This window comes from Nyctibius grandis, chromosome 4, assembly GCF_013368605.1.
Source record: "Nyctibius grandis isolate bNycGra1 chromosome 4, bNycGra1.pri, whole genome shotgun sequence".
NCBI classification, from domain to species: domain Eukaryota; kingdom Metazoa; phylum Chordata; class Aves; order Nyctibiiformes; family Nyctibiidae; genus Nyctibius; species Nyctibius grandis.
The window spans coordinates 89,780,871-89,808,516 of record NC_090661.1 but is presented as its reverse complement, the minus strand read 5'-3'; the positions used below and the strand labels follow the sequence as shown (position 1 = coordinate 89,808,516).

General features: G+C 41.7%; 1 protein-coding gene across 1 annotated transcript; it reads right to left on the bottom strand.

Annotated features, from left to right (window-relative positions):
- Nucleotides 1-102: 102 nt before the first annotated feature.
- OGA (O-GlcNAcase) lies at nucleotides 103-25,543 on the bottom strand. Its single transcript, XM_068398900.1, is given in 17 exon segments — nucleotides 103-2,380; nucleotides 3,160-3,319; nucleotides 6,410-6,602; nucleotides 7,607-7,692; nucleotides 9,188-9,292; nucleotides 10,157-10,242; nucleotides 13,813-13,987; nucleotides 14,389-14,999; nucleotides 16,267-16,425; nucleotides 16,981-17,265; nucleotides 17,420-17,507; nucleotides 17,509-17,519; nucleotides 18,559-18,730; nucleotides 19,374-19,504; nucleotides 20,732-20,829; nucleotides 21,177-21,228; nucleotides 24,990-25,543. Coding segments are annotated over 17 exon segments (2,736 nt in total). The 5' UTR covers nucleotides 25,177-25,543; the 3' UTR covers nucleotides 103-2,243.
- Between the last annotated feature and the right edge of the window lie 2,103 nt (nucleotides 25,544-27,646).

Genomic DNA, 27,646 nt, shown 5'->3' with positions numbered 1-27,646 from the left:
AAGTTCCTCTGCCAGCTGATCCCGAGGGCATCCAGCACATACGGTGTGATGTAACATACATTGCTGAACCCTTTCTGGTTCTGGAACCTCATACACCAAATATACATTTCTTACATTCACTTCTCAATTTTTATTCTATTTCTCGCATGATCTTCAAATACAGTTTTACAGGTCATTTTTTTCTGCTACAGATACTGTTGATCTAAAAACAGATTAAAGAAAGTGGCATTCCAACCTTAATGAAAATTCATAACCATGAAAGATATGTCAACATATCACTTTACAATCCTAGAATGATGGTATTGGCCTGACATTCCATAGGCTTGTACAATTAACTTCTATAATAACAAAGTCATAGGAAGAGAAAATGTGGCAACTCCTTAAAAGCCAAGAAATAAGGCCACAAGCATCCTATGCTGTAATGTTATGCATCCAGATAAAAGAAGTTGACTCTGGTATCCATGAAGAAACAAAACTCTCCCACCTGATAAACCAAGGTATCAGCTACTCAACATGCACTCAAAGCTGTATAAAAACTAGTGGCATTCAGCTCCGACTTACATGAAATCGCATAGCACAACCCCGTACCTCTCTCTAAAAATGAAATGAACTTGTTTCAACTTAAATACTTCGTTACCGCATTAAAAAATTGTTCACATTCTGCAAAGGAAAAAAAAAACCCATCCTGCATGTGACTGCACCAGAAGGCCAAACACGGCATCACCTTACAGGTCACAGACAACATTACTGCAGTCTTAATGCCATCCATTATAGGTTGCTTAACTTCTTCTATGCAGCTGGAGGCTTGTAAAAGGAACTGAATTTCCTTTGCACTCTGCTGAAAAAACCCCAGGAAAATTAAAGGAAAATAAAGACAGCTGATGGCAGCAGGTGACAGAAGCAAGGTACTGCAAGGTGTGTACCATTGGCCAATTACATATCAGGGACACTAGGACTTCTGTGAAATACCAGTTTCATAAATGAGGCAACTACCTCACTACCAGATCCCATACCATGCTGATTCCATCCCACAGCCAAACACGTCAGACCTGGGTAAAAACATTAAACTCGTGGAACATTTAAAAGTAGGTAACCATTTAAATAATGTGTAAAAATGTGCTTATTGTGGCATTTCGTATAGAAAAGTTATTTGATACAAACGTGCAGGACTTGAAGACCCTGATTTACTCAAACCAGTATGAACAGGCTTTGAAACATGGTGACTGTTCCAAGGACAAGTCCCAGCTGTGGGCCAGCTCTCCCTCTCACCATCTTTCAACCACAATCCCATGCGAATGTTACCAAAATTAAAGGGTTTGGCAGACCACCCTGTGAATTGCTGTTTCAGTCCCAGGAGAACAATGATAACCTCAAGCAGAGACAAACTGCTGTCAGAAGGAAGGATCATTTGGGATCCGGTCCCCTTACCCAAAATGGTCAGTTTCCAGCCCTGAATAAGAGGCACAATAAGAAAGGTCAGTGCTGAGGACAGATTCGTTCTCCATTGTGGTTTCAGGTTGTTCAAAAGTGCCATCTTGGACCTATACGATTTCACTTTTCAAAAGAAAATGTTACAAAAACTGGTAAACAAAAAGTTAGTCAGCATACGGCTAAGTTTATATACACTGAAATTTACAAGTTTGTCAGTAAGTGACTTCTGTCACAGACCACTGCACATTTGTCCCTAACAAAGCACAAAGCTTGAACCAATGGTCATTAGAAGTGACAATGGGTCATTGCTTTATCAACAAGCATAAAGATAGTCAAAATAGAACTGTAGCTACTTATCTTTAAATTTGCTGATTGACACAAGCAATCCCTCCCATTTCTGCAACTTCCAGTTGCACACTCTGCTCTATGACAGAGAAAAAACCTGCATCTTTATAGATACTTCTGCCAGAGACCACTTTTCTGTTGACAGGTGAATGCAGAGAACTGTTGTCAACCACAGCGCCGACTGAGAGGGATTCCTCCGAGAAGCTATAGCCCATGCAAGATTCCTTGGCACTTCACACAGGACCAGGAGAGGACAAGGTTTCTCTTTGTTAAAACAGTGTTTTCAGCAGCATTATCCTCTTCCAACAAATAACAGTCTGAATGTGTGATGGGTGATTTTCGCATAGCCCTTTCTACCAAGCTGGCTTATTGCTGGCTTTGTGCAGCTAGACCATATGAAGATCCCCACCACTACCTGCCCAGCTGTTAAGAGACTACAGTACTGGAACAGTTTGCTGTCAAGCACTTTACAGGCTTCTTCCAAGGATAACAACATCCTTTGGAAATCCTTCCATTTTAGCAATTTCAAAACAACCCAGCTTGCTGTAGAATTCCAGGATTCTTTTATCATCTGGTCTCACTTCACAAAAAGCCCCACGGGAGCCTGGAGAAGGAAGAAAGAAACAAAACACTGTAGGAGAAGAGTTACTGTAAGAAGCATAGACATCAAATATTACTCAAGTTCCCATCTATTTTAACGTTTAAACCCCATGAAATCACCAATCCAATTCCACACAGGAAGCACAGTGCCCAAAAGAGACCAGATTTATGGCAACATAGCTGACCGACCCCTAAAGGGGCTGCACATTGCAGACATCTTGTCAGTCTGAACAAACCCTCTGCACACCTTTTATTTCACTTAAAAGCATCCTGAAACTCTGACATTGGCTCAGAAAATAGCACCAGAACAGGGCATCAAGTCGCGCAAAGGAACTGTGAACCTCAGATGTGCAGTAAGGCAGACAGCCAAGTACTTCCCCATATTGAAGGTTTTGGTAATCACCCACCAGTGCACACTGCCACACATAAGAAAAAGCATCATCGCCGATGCCAACAGGGGAAATATAAACATTTGTGCATTGTTCAAGATGTAAAAACGCCTGCTCTCACTGCCAAATTGCTCCCTCAGTTCTTCCTATTTTCTAATTTGCAGGCTAATGGCTGAAGTGAAAAGCTACCTTTTACCGAAGACAGCAGCAGAAGTTAGCTATCCAAAAGCTTTTATAATTATCTACCCAAATCTAGAGTGCCAGTTATGGCAGGAATAGAGTATCTCAGGCTGACATGCAAATACAATGTTAATATAACCATCCCAAGTTTGCCTTGCATCCTAGAACTAAGAGGTAGTTAGGAAACAAGGAATTTTGAGTGCACGAAGCTTACCATTAGCCTTTAGAGAAGAGAGCAGGCAGGCCATCATACTTTTGGCCACGCTTGGATCTGTGACTTTTTTGTGGATATCAATCTTTATCAGTGATGGGAAGTTGGCAAGGAAAGATTCTGGCAATACTTCTTGCTCTTCATGGAAGCTTAGCATTATTTTCTGAAAAGAACATGGGAAATAGACATTTAATCATTATTCAGCTTTCCATTTTCATGCATCTTTATAAAGGGAGGCTGCTTGGCTCATGGAGTATACCTCCAAATCAGCATGCTTTTCAGCTACACCTCTGATGGTCACTTTGCTCCTTCCCTGCTGAATCACCCTCTGTACTCCAAATAAAAAGGCAGGCTACAAAAGCTTCTCAGACTGTCAAAGGAGGAATGCAAGATTTCCTGCTTGGCTTCTCAGTGACCCACACTTCAAGTGGGAAAAACCATAAGCCAGCCCATAACCAGCAGTTTGTGCACAGATATTCCTTTTGTTTGCATTTTATGCAGGCAGTTTTAGCTCTAAGTGTTCTAACCTTCCACACACATTCTTTGGTTCACAGCAGCCTAGAAACACCTCTCACATCCATGCAATTATCTTCGACTACTTGCCCTGACAAAGGCAAATTTGTCTCTAGCTTGAAATAAGCCTTGTTGATCACTAAAGGATGTTGTTGATCACTAAAGACTACTGCAGTCACCCAGGAAGGTCTTTGGGAATGTGACATCAGATGTTAACTTCACGCAACTCATGGGAATGGAACAATAAAGTGAGGTAATGCAGAAGTAGACAAAGCCAAATCTGATATATACTCAAGTCATTCCCCCTGCTGGTTACTGAATTTTAGAACCTTTAGGGAGCACTGGCTCAAGTAAACAAGTCACCTAACTTCATTTTTTGTATAACCATCATGACAACTCAAACTAGGACTTCATTGCATAAGGAACCATAACATTAGCAACCTCCACCTTTGTTTTTTTCAGGTCAAGTTTAAATGCCATCCCCTCAAATCTATGAACTGCCATCTCCCAAACTCTCACAAGGAGAATCTCTCTTCAAAGTTACTACTTCAAACTTGTTGAGCTACTTCAGGTTCAGAACCATGCCTGCTCCTCTGGGTTTTTCTTTATCACAGCTGTAACAGGCACAATCCCACAGAAAGCATTCAAAGCTAGCCATGCTGGCTTCAAGCACCAAGGCAAAGGTGACAACTGTTTCTTCCAACCACCAAAGTGCTACAAGAGGTAAAACAGGTTATCAAAGAGTAGGGTACAGGTGGGGCCAAGAAGCAGTTAGAGAGATTCATCTCTTGTGATCAAGAATAACCAATCTCAGGAAAAGCAGATACCAGATAAACTTCCCTGACAGGAACCCAGACAAAACTGCAAGACAACAGTATTACACAAGTCAGAGGACTGGATTTTTCTTTTGTGAAACAAAAGATTTTATTTATCCCATGAAGTTTGGGGCTCAACATTTATTTAAGTAAACTAGAGAACAACTGAACTGTATTAGAAATCAACAATTTGAAGCAAATGATCTAAAAAGTACAGACAGGGAGCTTTTCAAACCAAAGTGGGGACTGAGGTTATCAAGAGCTAAGAAGTCTGTAAAGGAAACCAAGTCAATCCTATTTTGTGAGAAGACTTTTCCATACATGATCTGCAATGACAACGGCTTCTAAAAAACTATTGAATATTTTCTACGCTCCTTTATAGTGTCAAAAGACTAAATTGATAAAATCCCACAGCATCTAAATCAATAGGAAAATACAAAGAGCTTCTCTGTACTACCAGGAAGAACCCTCAAGCCCATAGTCTCAAGAAACAGACTTTTTCGGAGATTTTGTACCAACAGCAAAAAATGTTCTTAAACATCTCAATGGAAAAGCTAGTTTATCAGCACAAAATACCTCATGCTTTTTATCTGAAGTCTGACTTTAAACTTCTGGAAATCAAGGTCCCTTCTCCCTTACTGTACCTACTACAGCTTTCCTGTGTTTAGTTTCTGATATCTTTATATGCATCAGCTTTGCTTCAAAATCTGAATTTACATACACAGTTGAAAGCACAGCACTGTGCAAATGTAGAAAAATCAAGTCATAAAACCTACAGACTGCAGAATTAGCTCCACTTCAATAGTGGTAGTGGGGCTGTTAAGATACCTTCTAGTCACACCTACCCAAGAACACAGATATTTGCAGCAAGGCTGGGGTTTTTTGGAGGGTTTGTGGGGGGTTTTTTTGGATTTTTTTTTTTTTTTAAATGTTCTTCACTTTTCACCCATCAAACACGCCTATAAGTGGTGGTCATTTTCACAATAGGGTGACAAACATTTCATTCGAATGTGCTCTCAGAGCCATGACCTCCTTTAAGATTTTGTCTAAGTCCTAGCCAAATAAAGCAAAGGCACACTGCCACATATGTCATTTTTGCCCTGCCCTTACCAGCTGGGGATTCCCTTAGGAGGCTCACCAGTCTGACACCTGCCTTTGTATTCAAACAACTTGTGGGACAATACTTTCTGGAAAGCATTCTTTCCCTCTTGAGAGGGGAAGAAAAAGGCTAAGAAGTGGTGTTTCTGGGCCTGCCTCTACTAACAGCTTTGTCCACACCTCCTTCCACACGCAGGTGCGGATCTACATCTCTTAGTATTAAACACATCTCTTTCCTTGACAAGAATGCAACAGCGAGAATTTTCTCTATTTCTGACAGTTCAGTGACATCGTTTTTCTAACTTCTTCCAAAAACAATTCAAGATACCAATTTTTAGCACTTGCTAAAGGTGAGATGTCATTTTGCACCATTTACAGCTGTCACACTCCACAAATAGCTCATAGACTTTAACATCAAAACCAAGTGCTCTTTAATTTGTTTTCCATACTTAAACTGATGTGACTATCAGGGGTTAGCCTTACCTGCAGCATGGGGAAACTAATATGTCATTTTGCAGAAGAACAGAGCAGAAGCAACCCTTTATTTTCAAAATGTAATTTTCTCTCCATTAAGGCGGCTTACCTTTACTGCATCGATTACTGCTAAAGTACACCTCATGGGTATATTACAACACACAGCTGTATCTGACTGGCAGTGAATAATTTTACTGTCACCTTCTAAGATGTCAGATACCATGCTCATCAAAGACTTCATAAAGGTATGAAAATTGAATTACATGGAAGCCCAAAATGCAAAAGAAAAACAAAGACCTGCTTTGGAAAGAAAGAGTTCAGCATACAGTTCTGATCTCGTGGGTTATACCAACCTCTGCCTCAGAGAGCTCCTTGTCACTATTTGGTTTAGTATATTTTTCTTGCATGAAAGGGATCCAAGACATTTTGCATTTTTTAATGAAAGGAGTCACATCCACTGTTCCCAAAGCATAGCCACATATGCCATCCTCATCTTCTAAGACGAAGCAGTAATCCAGGCTGAGGGTGAGCAGACCTCCTACTAACCTGCAGAAAGAAGTGTCCAAATTCAGTCAAAAGGAGGTCACTTTGAACAAGAATGCTCTTCAGGTACTCTGGAGGAGACTCTAGGGTCAATTAAAGAAGTGACAGAGTCCTCCAGTCATGGAATTAGTTCCTACAGAGCATTAATTAACAGACTATTCAGCTGTTGAAACTCAGCTATGAGCAACATCTGCACCTCTGGATCCCATGATTTAATTCCATACACACTGCTCTTCTGACTCACCAGAGACACAAACTTCCTTCACCTTTTGCCCTCAGTTTCTCTGCTGCCGTTACCTCCTTTTCTTCCATCTTCTCTTTTGGGTATTTTTCGATATCAGTTACACAGCCTTTCTGAACTACCTTCTTGTCACTCACAGAGCAGCCTCTTTACAAAGTTCTATCTAAATTAAACACTTGAGACAGAAAAAAAATACTCAAAGTATCTCCTTCTACAGCTCAGATTTAATGCCTTTTTTTTTTTTTAACTTCATCTCACTTGTCATTGCTTATTCTTTTTAAAACTTGGTACATGTAATCTATAACATGTATTTCAGAAGAAACTCGAGGCAGTCAGCTGGGAGATTGATCCTCAAAAAAATTTCAATTAACTGAAGAACTACACTGAGTTGGAAAAAAATACCAGAGGGTAACTACAGACTATGGACACTCTCGTGATATACTTTTGCAAAAGCTGAAATAACAGGATACTATGGTGCACAGGTTTCATAATACAGAGGTTTCAGCTACGTCTTTTTTTTTTTTTTCTTTTTTTTTTTTTTAAAAAGGTCACAAGACGTGACCAGAGCATCAACTGACAGACATAACTGTCAATGGTATCTTTAAGAAACCAAAACCCCAATTTTCTGAAGCCTGCAGAGGGCAGATTTTTTTTTTTTTTTAAATCAAATTCCCACACATACACTTTTAAAACTTCAAATGAAATACAGTATCAGGATTTTATCCTTCAGAACCACCTCTGTAGGTCATTCATTCCTAATACATACTTGTCTCCAATTAAATCTGGTAAACTATGGAAGGGTTGATCAGCTCCATCAGCATACATTTCTCTGCAGATCTTGTATACAGATGCCTAAGAGGAGAGAAGAGATGATTTGAAGTCATCATTCACATTCAAAAGCTAACAACTTTGTTTTACAGAGATTTCATTAACAGCTCCACTGTAAACTAGTACTGACAGGCATTTAAGTTACACAGAACAAGAGTATCCACCTGTGAGAAAGGATCTATCTTTCCCCCCCAAAAGTAACTCTTAAAGTCGCCTGTCAAAAACATGGTGCTTAAGTTGAATGGCTGGAAAGAAAAAGCTGGAGGTCAACCTCCTCCACTTGTAACTGCAGAAGATTAATCCTAAGAGTTACCCAACACACAGTGACGATCAATAGCCTTGCTACAAAGTCCCTTTTCAAAACCTCCAATGTTCAAGTGCAACAATTTAACCACTGTGAAGGACAGACACACCTTGACCTTCTGCATGTTAAAAGGCTTTCAGTTTACTCTCTTTAAAGAGTAAACTTGTGTAGTTTCTTATTTAAAGTGTGACTGATACTTTTCAACAAAAAGGCTTTATATTTTACATGTTTCCGGCCTCCTTTCATAAAAAGGGAATTCCTCCTCACAAGAAATATTCCTTATGACTGCACGTTTAGCTGCATCACCAACTGTTTAAGTGGCTTAGAAATATCAACTCCATTACCTACAAAGCAGCAAACCAGCTTAGGTACAGTCCTGCGCTAAGGTACAGAAAACGCTGCTTCACTGCTTGCGAGAACAGCACAGGACAGAGCTAGCCTACAAGTAGTGGGTAAAGGACATGACTTCGGGTGCTAGCCCTGTCTGATTATCTTCAACTCAGGATTCATTGGAGCTCCTGCAAATTCAACCTAGATACTTATGTTTCAAAGGAAATATGTTCCATCTCAATGTAGCTACAAATGCAAAAGTTCAAGCTACATTAATCCTTACATTGTTTAAGCTGCATCCATAAGGAGTGTTAACTTCCTGTTGGTTGATACATCAGTTTCAAGTATTCTCCTTGCTAAGCTAAAATAAATGAAACTATGCTACAGATCTGCAACTAAAATGATAAGAATGACTGAAGTATCATCACATTTTGCAGCTACATCTTGAGACACAGTATCAACATTCTGCCTATATAGCTCTGGGAATACCAGCAGTTACCACAATAATTACTGAGTGAACAGGTATACACAGCCACCCCTCAGGTTAACCCATCGCATGCGTCCCCACTGCAAGAATTCCTCTACCAGCCATGAACAACTTTAACTTGTGGTTCAGAAATAGGGACGGCACTCACAGATTTGAAAAGGTGGTGGGCTGGGAGACTGGGAATCAAGATGTGGGTGTACATGCACTGTTGCACAGCATGTTGTTGAACCACAGGCAAGTCACTTAACCTCAGTTTTCCTGTGAGCTTGCATTTGTGCCTTGTGCAAGATGTTGGGACATGTTTCATTAGGGTATGAAGGGACTGAGCAGTAACCAGTGTTGCCACAAAAGGAAACAAATCACTAACAACAACAGTGACAAGTGTCAAAAGCAGTTACCTCATCTTTAGGGAAGTAGGGTCGTATGGTGTACACTTTGGAAGTGGGTGTTAATGGAGGTGGTTGAAAAAAGAGGTCATTTGCCCCATCAATAGGCAGCAAACGCTGTGAAAACAAAATACTTAATATGACTGTATGAACAACAAAACCCATCATTCTTGGGTGTGCACTGCAGACTCCCAAATTAACATTTGCTACTTGCAGGCACCCCAGAAGAAGGTGGGGTTGCTATGCTTTACAAATGCAAGGACCTTATTTGAATAGAAAATATCCAATTGGTGTTTTAAAATATGCAATTGAAACAGAACATTAGGAGTCTGTTAACCTTATCTGCTTTAAAATACTTTTTACCAATCATATCTACACTGTCTCTGTATAAGAATATAGAATGTCAGGAGGAAAGGTTTGGTCTGAAGAGGGTTAACTGGCCAGAGGAGACGCTTTATCCCAAAAGCAATGCGCTGATTCAATTTGCTGCGCACAGAGCACCTGTGAGGGGGGAAAAGTATAGCGCCTGAAAAATCCATGAACAAATTTGAACATGGCATAAACAGCGATTTAAGAATTTTTGCCAATTGGAATCTTCCCAAAGCGCATTACAGCTTTATTTAGAGAGCAACCAAAATTTGGATGACTATCCCTTTTGCTCATGGAATTCCCATCGGCAGACAAGCATGCGCGCATTGTGCAATTGCGGGCGCAGATAAAAATGCTGTGCGACCTGCAAAGAAACAATGTGAAATGTACAACTAAAGCCGCTGCGCTTCGCATGCGCGTGGGACAGGCAGCATCTCCTTGAGAAATTACTGTAGAAAGGGGAGGAAAATAATTTTAAACCAAGCTGTAAGGCTAATGGGCTTTGGACCAGAAAGCCTTCGGCAGACCAATCCTTCCAGACCTCTGATGTGCAACAAAAGGTTTCTCATAAAACAAAGAAAATGTCATTCAGTTGTGAAGTCATATTGATACCTGGAACTCTCCTGCTAGACCACCTCTAAAGGCCCAGGGTTCTTGGTCTCCACTTAAGAACTGTGCTGAAGATTGACTACGACACCCTGTTGAGATCAGATCCAAGCGGAGAATGTTACGAGAAGGGGGATTTCCTGGGTGTCTAACATGTCCAAAAAGCTAACACACACTTGTGGAAAAAGCTCTCTAACTGATCTAGAATCCAGGGCTTGGGGGGAGGCTGTAATAATGTAGGATTTATAAAAATTTTGTGCTTGCGCACTAATTGCAGTATTCCAAATTTTTGATTGCCTGTAACAGACTAGTTTAAGAACAAGTGATGTGATTCAGCCAGCACACCTCATTCCAGACAGAAGGCACAAGAATGGTGCCATGCACAATTAAGCTTCCGAGACATTTTGACCATTCTTTTTTTGTATATTTGTGGCAGAAACGTCTGTTTCATCTATGAAAAGATGACATCTTGGAAGCTACGTGGCTCCATAGCTACTATCGTAAATTTTAGATCAAACAAATGCCATTATCACAGCCTCTTGAAAAAAAAAGGACCTTTCTGAAGTCACATTTTAATAACGATTGTTTCTAATCTTGTCAGAAAACTAGGACTGGCAATATATGCAAACAGTCTGGAACACTTCAGGCAGCCAGGACTATTGTATGAAACAGTATTCTTGCAAGAGACTACGCAGATTTACATAATCCAGGTCGTACCTTCACAATGCTGCTGGCACATTAAAAAGCTAAGTAGTGTTAACTGGAATTAACTCACAATTTAACCAGTACACCCTGTTGGCCACAGATGATACTAGCTTTGCTTTTTAGCACTTTGATTTTTTTCCTCCTCAAGCATATCTGATGCACCAGGGTCCCTGCTGATCAACCACCCACAGCAGTCCCACTGAAGCACTCCGCTTTAGTTTATGCTTGCTTTAGAAAAGAAACTTTCCATTAGCTGTTTGACTTTTAATATTGTTCCACCAGCAAGGCACCACAGCCTTCAACAGCTAATATGAATGACAACTCTGGAGGAAAAAAAAAAAAAAAACAAACCAACCATGGTATCCGGAGTGGAGATCTCAATTACCCGCCTAGTTTTCTGACAAGATGAGCAGCGCAAATATTCTTTTCCTTTTGTGGACAGCAATCTATCTCCTGTTCAAGTAACAGTCTCAGATCAGTACAGACAAGTATGTTGTGCTAGTCAGAGAGTCCCAAAGTGTGCCAAGTTTGACATTTATGAGAGTTTCGGAATATATGTTAAATACAAACTACCCCAAGTAGAGTAAATTTCAGAAACGATCTAAGCATCAGAATTTGAATTTGGTTTACTCCCACATTTTAGAATTCTCAGGTAAAAAGATACCCTTCACAAGGAGGTTTAGTCAGTAACTTGGAAGACAGTATCTGTCTGTCCTTTGAGACTACAACTTAACTAGCACTTCCAATTATTACAGTAAAGAGCTGTGTGAATGAAGAGCTGTATAAATGAAAAACATAGTTAACGCCTTAGCCGCTGCGCAAATGTGACTTCAGTTCATGCCTATTGCCCATCTAATCTGTCTGAGCTGCCTCACAGACAAAACCTTTCCATTTTAATTAATTAATGACGACGCGCTGTGAACATCTGGCGCTGTCCATCCAATAGCAGTAGAAACTTGTGCTGAGGATTCTCCCATCTGTACACAATGGGGAAGAAGACAATAGAAGTCATTAGTAATCCATAGTACTGTACAGCCACACTAATTTAAGGGACTGAATGCTAGCTGGACTTGGGAGGAGAGGTGGCGAAAGTGAACATTCAGTGGACCATTGAGCACACCGTTGTGAAAACTAACATGTTTGGATTTGTAATGTACTTAGCTTTATATAATGATGTAATTTTATCAAAGACCTTTGCTCTATATGTATTTACACTAGTGATAAAATACAAGCTCAAGACGAAAGCATCTCCTCTCACAGAAGCACTGTTAGCATAAGAGTATTAAACTGTCCAAAACTCTTAAATTTAATTTTTCAACTATCTAACACCAGTTTGAGTAGTGGAACAGAACAGTGCCAAAGTTAACAGAGCTAGTATTTACAGAGTTGGCTTCTATGGTGAACTATACCAAATATTTGATGCATTTAAAGACTTGAACCCAACTTCACAGGGACACTGAAAACTGAAGACCATTTCAGCTGAAATTGGTAGATAGTCTGACAATTCTGAAATGCAGTCGTAAGTAGGGCCCTCAGTGTTTAGAGATTACAAGAATCACTGTTCTCTTTATAAAGCTTTGGCCTGGAGTTTTAAACAGATTAAGTTATCAAAATAGAGCATTCTTTCTAGCTAAAGGTCAACATGCAGCAAGAATGGTAAAGTTGGGGGAGTTTTGTCACACCGGTCTTAAAAATGCACAAACTAAAGCTTTTAAATAGCATTAGGCAGACATGCTAACATACTACAATGCTGCCAAGTTTTCCTCCCAAGCTAGTTTTCTTCTCTGTACTTTACAGAAGGCAGTTTTAAAAGCTCTTCTTCTTTATCAACCATACACATAGGGATCAGGTATTTAATAACCACAGAATACAGGAAGTTGTTGAGCACAGACTGACTTGATGACTTAATAGGTCTTCTCTGTCCCTGCTTAAACCTGACAGTGTTTAAGAGTATCATTTAAAGACAATCCAAACACTAGGACTAGACCAAGGCTGTGTAATGGTTAACCACTGTGAGGTTTGTGACAGCTACAAAAAAGTGTGACATGAGACCACCAGCTTTGCTGCCTGCTGTGTATGTCAAGCAAGTCCACAGCATATTCCTTACAGCTGGATTGAAACCTGAAAGTGAAATGAGGTCACTAGAATTACCCAGGCCATGCTGGTGCTATCTGCCAACTTAAGATCCCCCAAAAATCTTTCAGGGAAAAAAAAACAAAACAAAAACCACAACCAAAACCAAAAAGCCACACATTAAAAGAAAAAAAAAAGAAAAAAAAAAAGAAAAAACTGGTTCAAGATCAGTTTGTCTCAGACTAAATCTGTCTAGAGAGTGCCACAATTTCCACCCGTTACCAAAATAAAATTAAAAAAAAAAAATTAAAAATCAACAATTTGGAAAGTGTTTAAAGGAAATTATTTTGCACCAGAATAGCCTTACGCCAAAGCTCGCATGCGCACAGGGCTGGGAGGATCGGCTTCCTCTTGGCCAGGCCCATTGAAAGGTCGCTTCTGCAATTGTTCTGTTGAAGACAGCGATAATGTTATCAAGACAGAGCAAGCAGCAGACGGCTGATGTGGTCACATTTCGTAGTGTCATTTCCAATCATACACCAGGGTACCCAAGGAGTTACATGGCATAGTCCAGTGTGCATTCAGTCAAGAGTAAGTTAAAGTCAACACTTACGTGTCAGCTGAGATTCAAGTTTCATTAGCCCAAGAAGAAAATCAAGGTCTCCAATCTTAAGCATCCAGCAGACTTCACTTACAATACCAAAGCAAATTCACTGCAAGCATTGCTTCAAATAGTGATACAGGAAAACCTTTAAAACAGGGTCAAATCTGACCCCATATCCAAGAAAACACATTTGCCTAATACTGTGTTTTCCCCGTGGGCTAATTAAAAACAAAAAAAAAAATACACTATCTGGGATTATAATGGCTCCCAATGCACCTACCTAACCACTGCACAAAAGATTTCACCATTGACATAATACTCTTGATATCCCAGACGTAGGAGTACATGTCATAAAGGATTGTCCTGTTGGCACAATTGGAGAGGCGAGTGAACATCCCCATCACCAAGCTGCACATCTCTTCAAACTTGGCTGCTCGGTTACGCCATTCTTCTATCTACGAAAGGAGGCAAAAGATCCACAAGATCAAACACAGCCTTCTAGGGAGGAGAGGTATTCTAAATATGGAGGAAGACTATACAATTCATTACTTCATTTTACCAGCATGGACTACCACACCACACATGACTCACAGGTATTCTCTATGGCTGTTAGTAGTGAGGCCAATACAGGGATCACTGGTCAAATGCAGACACCAGACTGCCTTCACAGCTACGTGGCACTACAGGGCTTAGAACAGTAGATTCCACTGGAGGAATGAAAGTTACTGTGACCTGTGGTTAGTTAACACACTACCCTTCAGCTTTTAGGAAGTGGAACACCAGTCTCTATTACAGACAACAGATAACACTGCTCAGAATTTTGATTTAAAGGGAGAGAAACAAGATTCACACTCACTTTTTCAGCATCCTTTCCTTTGCAATTAACACTGACAACACTGCTATTTGCTCTGAGCCACTGGAATTCTCTCAGCATCTGTGCACCTTTGGGACCATGTTCATAAGGAAGGTAAAACAAGTCAGCAAGAAGCTGCAAGTCCTCTAAGGTCACCGGTTCTACTGTGTAGAGAGGTTTTTCATTTGGCCCGGGCACAAACTGTTCTTTGTTAATTTGTTCATCAGTCTGCATAGGGGCAATGTCACTACCAGAGTCCTCCTGCATAGACATCTCTGGGGACTTGGATTCAGCTATGCTCTCCTTATCAGTATCCATTGGCTTCAACTCCTCTGCCATCTTGGCTTCGGCAATATCTGTCAGTATCTGATTAGCATTCTTGTCTGTGTCATCTTGCTTTTCCACCACCATGTCCATTGGTTCCTCATCAGATTGCTTCTTCTCTTCCTCCTTTACCAAGGCCGGTGACTCGCTGCTCAGTGCTGCTCCCTGACTCATGATGGGTTCTTGGTAAACTGTGGTAACCACAGTTGTTGCATTTAAAGAGGATGGTGCCACCAGAGGCCCTACATCCCCTACAGTAGTTTTAGCACCACTGTGGGCCACTTGCCTACCTGAGAATAAGAAGAAACAAGTTTAGAGTTTTCAATATCTGCCAACTAAAATTCAAATCAGCAACTTCTGCAAGTCATGGATGATTCTGTTGCCACGGCATCTGATCAGTGCAGCTTCCTTTCAGTACTTTGCCTGTTCATTTCTGTCACTGTAATTCTAACTACTAACTTTGCTTTTTTGCAAGTTTCTCCTCCACAAAACTGGTAAGCAAAGATAGGATGGGGAGAAGGTTATGAAAATTAGTTAATATTCACGTGCTGCCAGCAGCATTTCTGACTATGCCATCAGAATAAAAAGCTCTCAAAGTTAACTTTTTTCCCCACTGCATCGGGGGGGAAACTGTTAAAGTTTTATCAGGATATATAGCACACTTCAAAATAAAAGGACTGATGCTTAAATATTTCAATTGCAAAAATGTCTTTAACCTAGGGAAAATGGAGATATTCAAAACCTGACTGGACATGGTCTTGGGCAATCTGCTCTAAACTCACCCTGCTTGAGCAAGGTGGTTAGACTAGGAGATCTCAAGAGGTCCCTTCCAAATTAAACTATTCTGTGAAAATGGAGGAAGATGACACCTTAATTACTATTCCTCACCCAATGGTTTTGCTGCAGCTGAGTTTGAGAAAGATCCGAAACCCTACAGCAGGTCAAAAGGATAACTGCACCAGAGCAGAGTTGGGAGGAGAAGAGGTTCTTCCATTCCCACCACCAGTTATCAGAGAAGGGCACTCTGACCACCTCAAACCCACATTTGAGAAAAACAGATTTTACCTCAGATCTCAAGCTCCTATTGCTACAAGAAAGGTATACAATGCTGGAAGGAACCCAGCTGGTTTCTGTAGACAGAAACTCAGAAAAACAACTGGAAGAACACAGGCTCTTCTGGGGCAGAACTAACGTTTACAATAATCTAACACCCACTTCAAAAAAAACCTATTCTTCCTATCCTCTCAGGTCTCATGGAAGTCTAGTAACAACCTTGACTAGCAAGATCCAGACTCTTTCCTGTCTCGTACCAGAAGTGCCAAAGGATCATATGTCAAGGTTGCTTCTGCTAATCAGTCAGGGCACTACAGGCACACTGCAGAACGCCAAGCATTCTTTCTTTATTAAGGTTTCCCCAATTAGTAAGGCAGAAAATACTTTCAAATGAAAAGTAGATAAATTGCCAGGATCTGTAAAATAGTTTTAATCTAAATGCAAGTACTGAACATTTAACCCCATTTTTCTACCAATCCCAGAACACCACCAAATGAAACTCACTGCTGTATTGCTGAGGTACCCCGAATTCCTGCAACCATTCTGTTAAGGCCAACTTCAGGGCCATTTGTGGGCTGTAGAGTACATCTGTTTCAATATCTTCATCACTCCCCTCATTTTCCAGTTTAATCTGGATAGAAACTGTACTGTCTTCAGTATCAGCTACAGAGACAAGTTTTAAAAAGTTATGTAAGTTTCATTTAAAATTAAAAAAAAGTCATGTTAGACAAGGCATTCAACAGCCTTACTTCACAAAAAAGGACAAAGCATTACATCCTATTTAGACAAAATGGAGAACTACAGTCACCATCAATGTCAACACAGAAACAGTATGCAGAAACTAGACATTCTGACATTCAGAGTTTCTCTTTTGATCTGAACTGCTTCTACTCCAATGAAATCAAACCCATGGACACTTATGTCAAATTTGGGCATTAAAATTGCTTGCTGAGAGTGCTTTTTATACAACCACAGATACCTCTCAAGACTTAAATTCTCTGATAGCATGTGCTACAGATACTTTCCATGAAGTCAAGAAATCAATCTAGATGCTTGTTATCTTTCGGGCAACTACCATTTACTTATGGGATAGAAAATGCTAGGTGATCTCAGAAAGAGTAAGTTGGTAAGGAAAGGCTAGAATCATTAAATAAAATAAAAATCAGTATGACTTACATGGTTAAGCATAGATCCTGGCAAACAGTTACAGATACTTACTCATCACCACATCTTTTCTCACTCCATTCATGTTAGACTTGTACCAGGTTGCAAGTGTGTGAATAGCAACATAATTGGCTTCAAATTCACAGTTTGGATTGGTCAGAACTCCCTTTAGTCGAGGGATGAGCTCAGTTGATCGACCTTTGTAAGGCCCAAGAAAAAGTCTCTTTTGATCATAATCATTAGCATGAATGTTGTCCCAGATAACTGGTGCTCTCCTAATGATCTTAGAAACTTCTTCGATGGACTCTACTGGAATGTCTTTGGATACAACTTTCGGACCTAAGAGGGAAACAAGATAATCAGAGGGCTTTGCGTATACTTGAAGATTCACTCCCCATGTAGCTGGACAGTTTATTTTACTAAATACTTACGAGAAGTAATTTTTAACACTAACAGGAAATAAAAAAAAAACCCGAAACCCCCAATTTTTTACCTGTCCATAACACCTCGATGCCAGGGAGCAGCTTTTCTCCTACAGTCCGTAAATACGGTGACTGGGCAACGTTTGGATAACAGAAAGTTTCCACAGTACTCTGTACAGGAAAACAGAATATCACTGTTAGAAGGAGGATGCACACGTGTGACAACATACCCAACTGTCCCACAAACACATTGAGAGAATACTACCATTTGGGAAGAGAACTTCTATAAAATTAATCAAGAAAGGCTCAAAAGTCTAAAGTATAAATAAAAAGGACATTATGAATGACACTTAGCATGAAGATCAGAAAGGAGAAGTAAGGAATTTATTTAAAATTGCTCAAATGTCAAAATTCAGAAAAAAATAATCAAGTCCGTAAATAGAAGGGCAGGTTACAGCAGACAATAGGCAAGAGAACTAGAAATCCTAAGACTGGTTATGAAGTGCAAATACCTAAAAATATTAACACCAGAACATATGTCTCCTTAAAGAGGAGGTCTGCAACAGAACCATACTACTACAGTGCAAGGGGATAAACAAATTAACAATGATAACATTGCTACTGAATTGAATTTTCCTTGCAACAATCCACACCACTGAACATAGTGATTCTCTCTCCCATGCAATATTCTTACAGGTATTAGAGAAAGCTTGCGATTTAAAAAAGCAGTGACTGGACCTGAGTGCAAGTCATCTTATTTTTTAATGAATAAATCAAGCAACTCAGTGACTAGTACAAGTGGGTAATCTTATTAAAAACAGGTACCAATGACAGAAGTGAGCACTGGCTGTGCTGTACCTCTACTTCAAGAAAATTCTAAGAAACTAATAGCTAGCCAGATCAAGAAGCAAAAAAATTTTGCTACAAGTCAAACAGAAGTCTTCCTTTAACCTAATTTTCAGTTCAAACCTCTTGAACCATTCTATCAAGCTGTCTTCTTTGCTTGGCATTAAATCTTTCAGAGATATGCAGATTTGGCAAAACCTCTGCATATATCTGAATTACTTGAACCTTTTTTTATAAGTCAATTTCTTCAAACAACCCCAAAATACTCCTTAAAGCAGTGGCTAAATATTAAACCAGCATTTCAATCAGTAAGATAACAGGCCCCCTTCTTTAAGGCTGAACTAAAAGATTCATCTCATTTTACCTGTAGGACAGAAAAGGAATGTGTCTGGTTCTCCTAGATATTGATAAATTTCATTTGTGATTGAGACCTGAGCATGAGCAAAGGAACTGAAAACTTCTTTGTCTGCTGCACACATGTTGTGATCAATATCATCAAACAGCAGTGCAAAAGATCTGCAGCCAAACTGGGAAACCTAAAATAAGAGACAAGAGCAAAAGGTTTAATTTTTTTTTTTCCTCCAAATCAAACCATAGAATTTTTATAAGGAAAAGCTACAGAAATGGGGGAGAGAAGGCAGGGGAGGCAAGACAGACTTCGGTACCTATTCACAATGAATGCCTATCTCTGACCCACTGCTCTGCTTTTCTCAAAGATTAGACCTCTAAAGATGTGCAATCTGTCCAGTTTTAACAATCCAAAGCTGATCTCACTGGACAGACAGGTGGAAAAGCTAACTCTGTAACAGCTTTTGGACAAGGGAGAGGAGCCAATTAGGAGAACAAAGACGACAGGTATGTCAGGTCTGCCTCTGAAGGTGTTTACCGTAGACAAGAGTTCTTGCTTTAGAAATGCATCCTGGCTTCAAGGCCCTAAAATACTCTGAAGGCAAGCTCCCAAGAACAGCCTTCAGAATCTGATACAAGATGAGACTTTTTTTTTTTAAATCTAGATGACAACTGGCCACTTCTGCAACACAACCTGAACACATCCATTGGAATTGTTCGAGGCATCCAACCTAACAATAAAGCAGCTAGTGAAAAGCTGCAAGAGTGAGCAGGGTACTGACATTTTCAAATTAAGTAGCATTGCAGCAGTAGTAAGTTTGTCACACTTACCTGGTCCAGCTTGCGTTTCAATGTGGATACCTCTTTAGGATTGGAGAAGGTGATATCAAGTCCAGGTGAGATTGCATAGATGAACTCTATTTCATGTTCTCGTGCAGCTGATATTAGAGTCATTAGCTGCTCTGGAAATCAAATTCAAATATTTCAGAAGAATTCAATAATTAAAAAAATAATCTCAGACATCATTATAAGTAAATTCTAAAATGCAGATGCCTCTGCTACCATAATAAAAAAAAATGCTGGAATTTCTTAAAACTAACACAGCAATGAGGACCAAATTATCTGGAAGAGTTCTCAGAAGTTATGCCAAAAGGAATACAACAACTGTCCTTGTATTGTTATTTTCCATGTTAAAATTTTTTAAAGATTTAAAAAATTCTCTTTATCTCAACGTTGTGAGACAAATGTGGATGTAGTCTGCTTTTACAGTACGCAGACCAACAGTTCTAGAATTATTACTCACTTTTTCCACTTTTGTCACACATACTAAGAGACAACCCAATGTAGTAGTATCACCCTGCATGACACTGATTCACATACTATTAATATGACTGAAGCTTGGAGCACATGAAAAATAGCTTTTTTAACATCACTGTGGAGAAGTAGGTGCTCTAAAAAACACACTTCAAATTTAATTTTCCATACAATGAATAAAGAGAAATATTTTTAGAATGTTTAACAGTCTGTGTTGTTATTGGCAATTATCTTGCGGTATCCTTTAGATTATATTTCTAAGTGATTCAAAGTGGCCTCCAAGAAGGATTATTTAATTTCAAGCGAGTGTCATTTTTCCCCTCACTCAAGGAAAATGATAATCCCCACAGGCTAATAAAACACTGTAGATCGCATAAATGCCAGAGGTGGATAAAAAGCCTCCCACCAGCTTAAACGGGTCTTTTATGTTCTGACTAAATAATCAGAAGCTGCTTTTCTAACTGGTGCTCTCTTCGTTGAGACAAGCACTTAATGAATCACATAAAAGGGCATGCTATTTGCTCATCAATCCTTTTTCTTTTCTGAAGCAAACAATTTCTACTTCAAAATATGGCTCAGATGTTCAAGAGCCAGAGGAATAATTTTGAGTAGCCTTTCCCTGGAAAAAAGTAAATCTGTAAGACAAAGCCTTAAAAGCAGCTTTAGAAATCATCTGTAGAGTTATAGCTAAGAAGAAGTAAATACATGCTCATACCAAAGGTCCACTACATACATCTGCAGCGCATTAAGAACAAGTCTCCACTCACCTTGGGAAATGGCTACTGTGATTAAACACACAGAAGCATATCTAGCAATGATCAATTCATTCAAAAGTCTATTTATAGAAAACACAGAGGGGAAATAAAGGTAATTACCCGCTTCCTCCACAGAGTACATTTCTCGCCAGAACATCCTGTGCTTGTAGTCATCCTTCGGAGCATACAGGTATGTATTTAGTCCCCACTTCTGAAGTCTATGAACATAGGAAAAAAGCCTTCATTGGGAGAATAGTCTACAAATTCAGGAATTCGACGTTTTACTTGATCTAATTCTTTTACTAATTTCTTGGTAAATAGTCTAATTTATTTTTTTCTTCATTGAACATTGTGTTATACTATTAAGTCACAATAACTTTACGCACAACTGATATTGGACAAATTCAGTTTAGGAAAGATGGAAAGGCGAGTATGAGCCCCCAAGAACATTAATATTGGGCAAAAAGCTGCTCTAGGTTAGAACAATAATTCTTTTCAGGCTTAAGTGGAAGATTATGACTATATTGCGATGGAATGTGCTGCAGTAAGAGGAAGCATGACTTGCCTTCTAAAAAGTTCTTTCCTCTGCTCCATAACCCAAGGTCTTCCATAAAATCCTACGGGAAACAAGAGTAAAATTATCCAGTTAGATGTTAGATTATGCCTGCTCCATGAAACATTATATTACAACCCATAGTTTTCTTCTGCTGCTGCTACGTTCATCAAAAAGCTTCTCAAAACAGAAAGGGAAAAAAACAAACCTAGTTAGACAGCATTAGGAAAGTGTAATAACCTAAACTGATCTAAATTTAAAATGCAATTAAAACTTATTTCATTTCTTGTGATCTAAGGTCTTATAAATTTGGCCACTGAAGCAACTAATTTCCAGAATCCAAACTGTATTCCTAAGCATATGCCCTTGACAAGTCAAGTCAGCATTATTATAAGTGCAGACTGAACAGTCATAACCTAATTAAACTATCACTCCAGACACCTACAAAATAGATTTGATTGTAATGTGAACACTGAAAACACTTGAAAATATTTACAAGCTCAAAAATGCTTAACCAGTGGTACAGATTAGAATGCTAACTACACACACAGTATACAAATACATACTGAGGTAGATGACATGTAATTTAAAAAAAAAAAGCGCAAGTGAGTCAACAAAATGCTTAGGCTTTCATTCATTTTATTCAGCTTAATTGGCTCCTTGTCAAAATTAACTCGCAAGTTGGTATCTTACTTTACAATTCCCACATCTTTACAAGCTAAGACTATGTCTTTGAATAATCATACAAAAGCACCTACACAAGTGATTTTAGAATAGTATGTATTCAGAGTCACGGAATTCCATGGAAATTGTAACTGCTTCTGGTTTTAAATCTAATCCTTCCATTCTAGAAACATAATACTTTAAAAAACACTCTCAATGCACTTAGTCAAGTAAATTCACTTAGACCTATGTGCAAACAGTTCAACCACAAGTGGGCACTTCAAAACAAAGCTTCAGCTTGGCAGCCTGTGCAAAGACCAGAGACTAAAATAACACTGAAATTTAATAAGCTCTTATTTTCAAACAGCATGGCCACTCACTGATGAATGATGCTCCTAATACACAAAGCTCACAAGTCCCCACAGAACACCAGTTCAAAAGGTAGACAATATCTTCATTTCCAGAGCTATTTACCATTGTAAATCTGTAAATATTTGGTCTCACAGAGGTCAAAAACATCCTCCTAACCAGCTTTCAAAACTGATGCAACTGAAGCATTTTCCATATATTAATAAGTATTTCAGTTACCTGTTAAGTGAACAATGATCTTTTAAGAAGCTTAAAGCAGGCTCAAGTTTTAAGAACTAGACTCTCAAAGAGTGATCTGAGACTATTTGGCACCACGAAGTGGTAAGGCTGAGTAACTACCACTCCTCACAAACTGCAAAGTGACAAACTGAGGACGGTTAAACAGAGGAACAAACAAGAGAGCAGTCGCAAGGCATGAAAACCTCCCACTTTATTTCATCCAGAACAAATTTCTCATTTTTCACTAGTATTACCTAATTCTGGCTGATGCTGCCCTGAGGAAGCTCAACAACCCACAAAATGAATTAATTACTGTGATACCTAATGAATAACCACCTATGTGTCATAACTCGTTCAGAACACTTTTGCTTTACATATGATACTACTGTTTCAGACCTACTAGCCTAAAGCAGAGCAGGGGCCTACTATAAAAAAAATCGTGAAAATCAGATAACAAAGACTAATTAAATAAGACTGAAAAGAACATGCTAATCCAAAGCAATACTGTTCCATCTGTCACCACATTTCTTAGATTACTAATGTCACCAGCTGATGACAATTCTTGGATCTTTCTGTCCAACTAAAAATCGATGTGGTTTTGTATTGCTCCCTCCAGACTGTGTGTCAGGTTAATAAAAAGCCAACTGATCATGCCAAATACCTCCTCCCAGTTACCATGCTCTCCATCACTAAAAGCCAGGATATCCTGGAGGCAGAGCACCAGAGCTTTGCATACAATACTCTCTTAGATCTTATTACTTGCCAAAACAGTGAATTGGTATCTGTCACAAGATCGTCACATTCTTAGAGTGCACACCCAGTATTTTCACTCAGTATTTGGCCAATTTCCCCCTCACTTTCTACAAAAGATCCAAACTCTCAATCTCATTGCTTTAATCTCACCATAATTCTTGTCTGTGTTAACCGCTGCACTACACTTAAGTATTTATCTACACTTCTGAAGTTAATCCCCGTTTTTTTCTCTTACCTTTATAATTCTCTTGAGTCACTAAAGAGAAAGATGTTTTCACCTACTACTGCTTACCTCATTTACCACAATGGGTTTTTTTTTGTTGTTGGGGTTTTTTTGGGGTGGTTGGTTGATGTTTTGTTTTTTTTTTTTTTTAAACACTCCCCTATTCTTTTTTTTCCTGTACGCATATTAATGTTAGACTGGAAAATCCTAACTAGTGTTAGATTGCTTCATTGGGCAGAGGCCATTTTCTTGCTTTGTTTTATGCACAGTACGGTCAGGAACACCTGCACCAAGATATATGCAGAGGAGGTAACAACGCAACTACGATGACAAGAAAAATGATTATGGTTCATGCAGCAGTTCCGATATAAACCTGGATGAACAAGTGATCCACGGTCAAGGTGTATGGGCAGAAACATGACAAAATATGCTGTTACAAACTGTATTTCTGTTCACTGTTATCTGTCTCGAAAGCCTTCAATTTAGCATTCATCTTCACAGAATTAAGTCTATCAACAAAGCAAAGACATCTCTCTCCACACTGACCATACTTAAGCCCTTGCAAGTGCTAAAAAATAAAGGTATTAACTGGTCGAGGTGCACTTCGCAGAGACATTTGCAGGAACCAAATGGTCCTTTCTTTTGAACAAAAGGCATTCTGCAAGCAATGCAGATACCGACTTCGATAAACTGCCCATTTCACTCTCCATTCCATCTGTTAATCATTTTGTTCTCCTACTGGAGATTCATTACAGGTACAGAAATAACAGCAGTCCACAGGAATTTAGGACAATTCCAAATCAGCTATTATGTTGGGAATAAACCATTTTTCTTGATGGCTTTTAACCATCTACCTTAACTGACCTGGCAGAAACACAGATAAATTCTGTAGTTACTGAGAAACGCAGAGAGTCCCTTTATTCTGCAGCTTCTGCAACAATTTAAACCCTTTAATGCTGCAACTATGCCAAAAGACAGAAGAGGACTGTTCTATAGCGCAATTAAAGTGGTAAGTTACAACACTTTAGAGAGCAGTGAGCATTTAATATTAATTCCAGAATAGGTGTCTATGGAATCAACTATTCCTTACCCAGGAAACTGAATCTGAGCCTCTGGTGAACAGCAAGAGCACCTACAGATGGGATAATCGCACAGTAGCTCTTCTCTCCCCCCTACCTACCCCTTCAGACGCGTACTACCAGATGAGCCACTGCACTGCCTCAGCCTCCATTAGGAACCATCGGCCCGCTGGTGGATGCCAGGCCTGCCCTCACCCCGCCGAACAGCTGCCATCAAAGGGCACTCCCTGCTAGCGAACAGCTCCCAGCGCAAGCCCCAGGGGCAGCAGCAGCCCCGCCCGAGGGCCGCGGCTCCTCCCCACCCCCCAGCCCTCTCTAGCGGAGGAAGCCCCGGCCAAGAACCGCGCAGCAGCCGGCTCGCAGAGGGGCTCCTCCGGCCGTCGCACTGGCTCGGGGGAGGAGACGGGGAACAGCAGCGCCAGCTGGGACTAGTCCTCCTCCCCCGGTCACCCGCGGATACCGACCCCTCCCCGATGCTCCCCGACCCGTCCTCCCACACCCCCCTCCTAGAGCTCTTACCTTCGACGACGCCGCAGAGGAACCGGCGGGAGCCCAGCGCGGTCTCAGTCTCGGTGTCGGTTTCCTCACCCCCCGGGACCGGCCCCGCAGCGGCCCCCGGAGGCTCTAAGGGAGCGCCAGGCACCACAGCCGGGCTGGGGCTGCCTTGGGGCTCCTCCAGCGCCGCCTGCCCCTCCTTCTGCACCATCCTGCCGCCCACCGCCAGGACCCCCGCTCGCTGGGCCGGGCCGAGCCGAGCCAACCTGAGTCCCTCCTTTCCCCTCTCCACAACCCCCTTTGTCTCCGCCGCTCTGGGCCGCCGCGGCTTCCTGTTTACAGGGCCCTGCGCCTGCGCGGGGAACCGGCCCCAACCGGTCCGCACCGCTCTGCCCGCAGCCGCCCCGCTCGGAGACCCGCAGAGGGACCGCCGCGGGGGTCGGGGGAGCTGCTACCGCCGCGGGGAGGAACGACGCGGGCCGACACGGCCTAACAGCCCCCCCCCGCCGCGCTGCCGGGACCGCGCCACTCGAGCGGGAACAACGGACTGAGGAGAGGGAGTTACCTCAGGGAACAGGCGGGCGGGCGGAGGGGGGGACCGCCCACGGCGCATGCGCGGAGGGCGGAAGGGCGCGCACTGCGCCTGCTCGGGGAGCCGGCGGGGGGAGGGGCGAGGCGGTGGCTGCCCAGGGCGCCTGCGCGGAGAGCTGGTGCGTGAGCGCAGCGCATGCGCGAGAGGCCCCGGGGAAGGGGAGAGGCGGCAGTAAGGCAACACGCAGGTGCGGGGTGGGAGAGCGCGCATGCGCTGTGGGCTTTGTGTAGGGAAGCGGCGCCGAGGGGGAGGGCGAATGGGTGGGACATGAAGTGTTTACTTCGGCTGTGCGCATGCGCTTCGGGGGCGGCGCGCGGAACTGGAGCCGCGCGGGCTCCCTCGAGCCGTGACCTACTTCTTGCGGCGCTGCCGGGGCTCCGCAAGCTAAGCGGGGTCCGCTGGGGCTGTGGCGCGGATGGGAGACCGAGCGCTGGGTCCGGGCCGCGAGATGGGGTGTAAGGGGAAGAGCCCCCACCTCCCTCCTAGCACTGCCCGGCCGATGTTACACTTGCAGATGTTTCCACGCTTGGAAGGGGCTATGAGGGTGCTGGAAGACGAGCTACAAAGCTGAGATCATCTCAGTAAATCAGAGAAGGCACCTGAAGGCAGACAGCATCTCTCCAGGGAAGAAGCTCCAGCCACATGGGAACATGTGGAGCTGGGAGCAACAGGCCCCCAGAACATGAGTCAGAAACCACAGGGCTGAGAAGAAAACCTCCAGTGAGGCTGTATAGAGAGGCCAGTGAGGCAATCCTTCCAGCCCACCCAGCACTGGGGAGGCCACAGCAGGTACCAGCCAACAACTGAGCAAAAAGCTGCTGGAAACCCCAGCTTGTGAGGAAAGGCTGGAGAAAACCTGCAGACATTACAGCAGCCACGTCATGTTTCAGCCAAAACCAGAACAAAATGAATGAAAACTCTTCATTAAAAACATCCCCTGCTGATGTGGACACTGTTCACCCCTACCCAGCTCACTCAGCCTTCCCAAAACCTTCCTTTGCATTTTTTGAAGTCTGTTTCTTGCTCTTTAAGCTTATTTCCCCTAATGTTATTTTGGCATCATGAGAAACCCAAGACAGCAGCATTTCTGGCTCCATCTACACCCATGCTCAGGAAGCTGCAGCAAAGACCCTGGCCAAGGAGCATCTCTAGTTACCATCACGTCCAATCTAAAGCTTTCAAAGAGCAAAAATAGCAATTGTACTGCTACCCAAAATAGTAACTAGATAAATAGTGTTAATATACAACAAGACTTTAAGGAAGGGTTAGAGAGGAGAAATGCACAGAACTTGGGCAGCAAACACACAGTACTCTTGCACCACCCTATGCAGAGTTGGGCAGTTGGCTGCTAGGTCAGAAAGGACACTGAAGCAGGCATCACACTCACAGTTTTGATCATGAATAATCCTGCAGTAACAGTTCCCCCAGAGTTGGGATCTCATCCTTTTACAAGATGTTTGTGTTTGTAGGCAGTATTCAGGATGCTGGAGTGCATCACTGCCCCAGGCTGCATCAGCTGCCTCAACCAGTTGCTCAGCTGTTTTCCTACATAACTGCTATTCTTTTTTTCCTCTGAAAGCTGGGAAAGAGATGGCTTGAAACAACACAAGACTGCCCCTTTTCCAAGGACCCATCAGCTCTTACCTCTATTCTCAGCACAGACCCAAGAAGCTTGCTGTTACCCACCCTTAAATGCCACATCCTAACAAGGGACACCTGGTCCCAAGCCCTGCCTCACCCAGCAACTTCTCGTAACAAACTGATGACACACCTGGAAGGACTGATCCAGTCCTCCCTGCCCTCAGCCCCCTTCCTGAGGGCCTGCCCCAGGGGGGAGCTAAGCAGAGATTATTTTTTGGCTCCCAGGGGACCAACTGCCATCCCTGCCCCATAGCTACCGGCAACAATTCCTGCACAATTCCCGTTTGGTGCGAAAAGGCTACGGCAGCCTTTGAAGGCTGCGGCCCAGAGCACTGTTTTTCCCCTTGTCATCCCAGTCCCTTTCTTGCTCTTCATCCTGGGAAAAGGGACCCCACTGGTGGCTCACATCATCCCTGCTCCACAAGAAGGCACGTCAAGCCCGTGGATG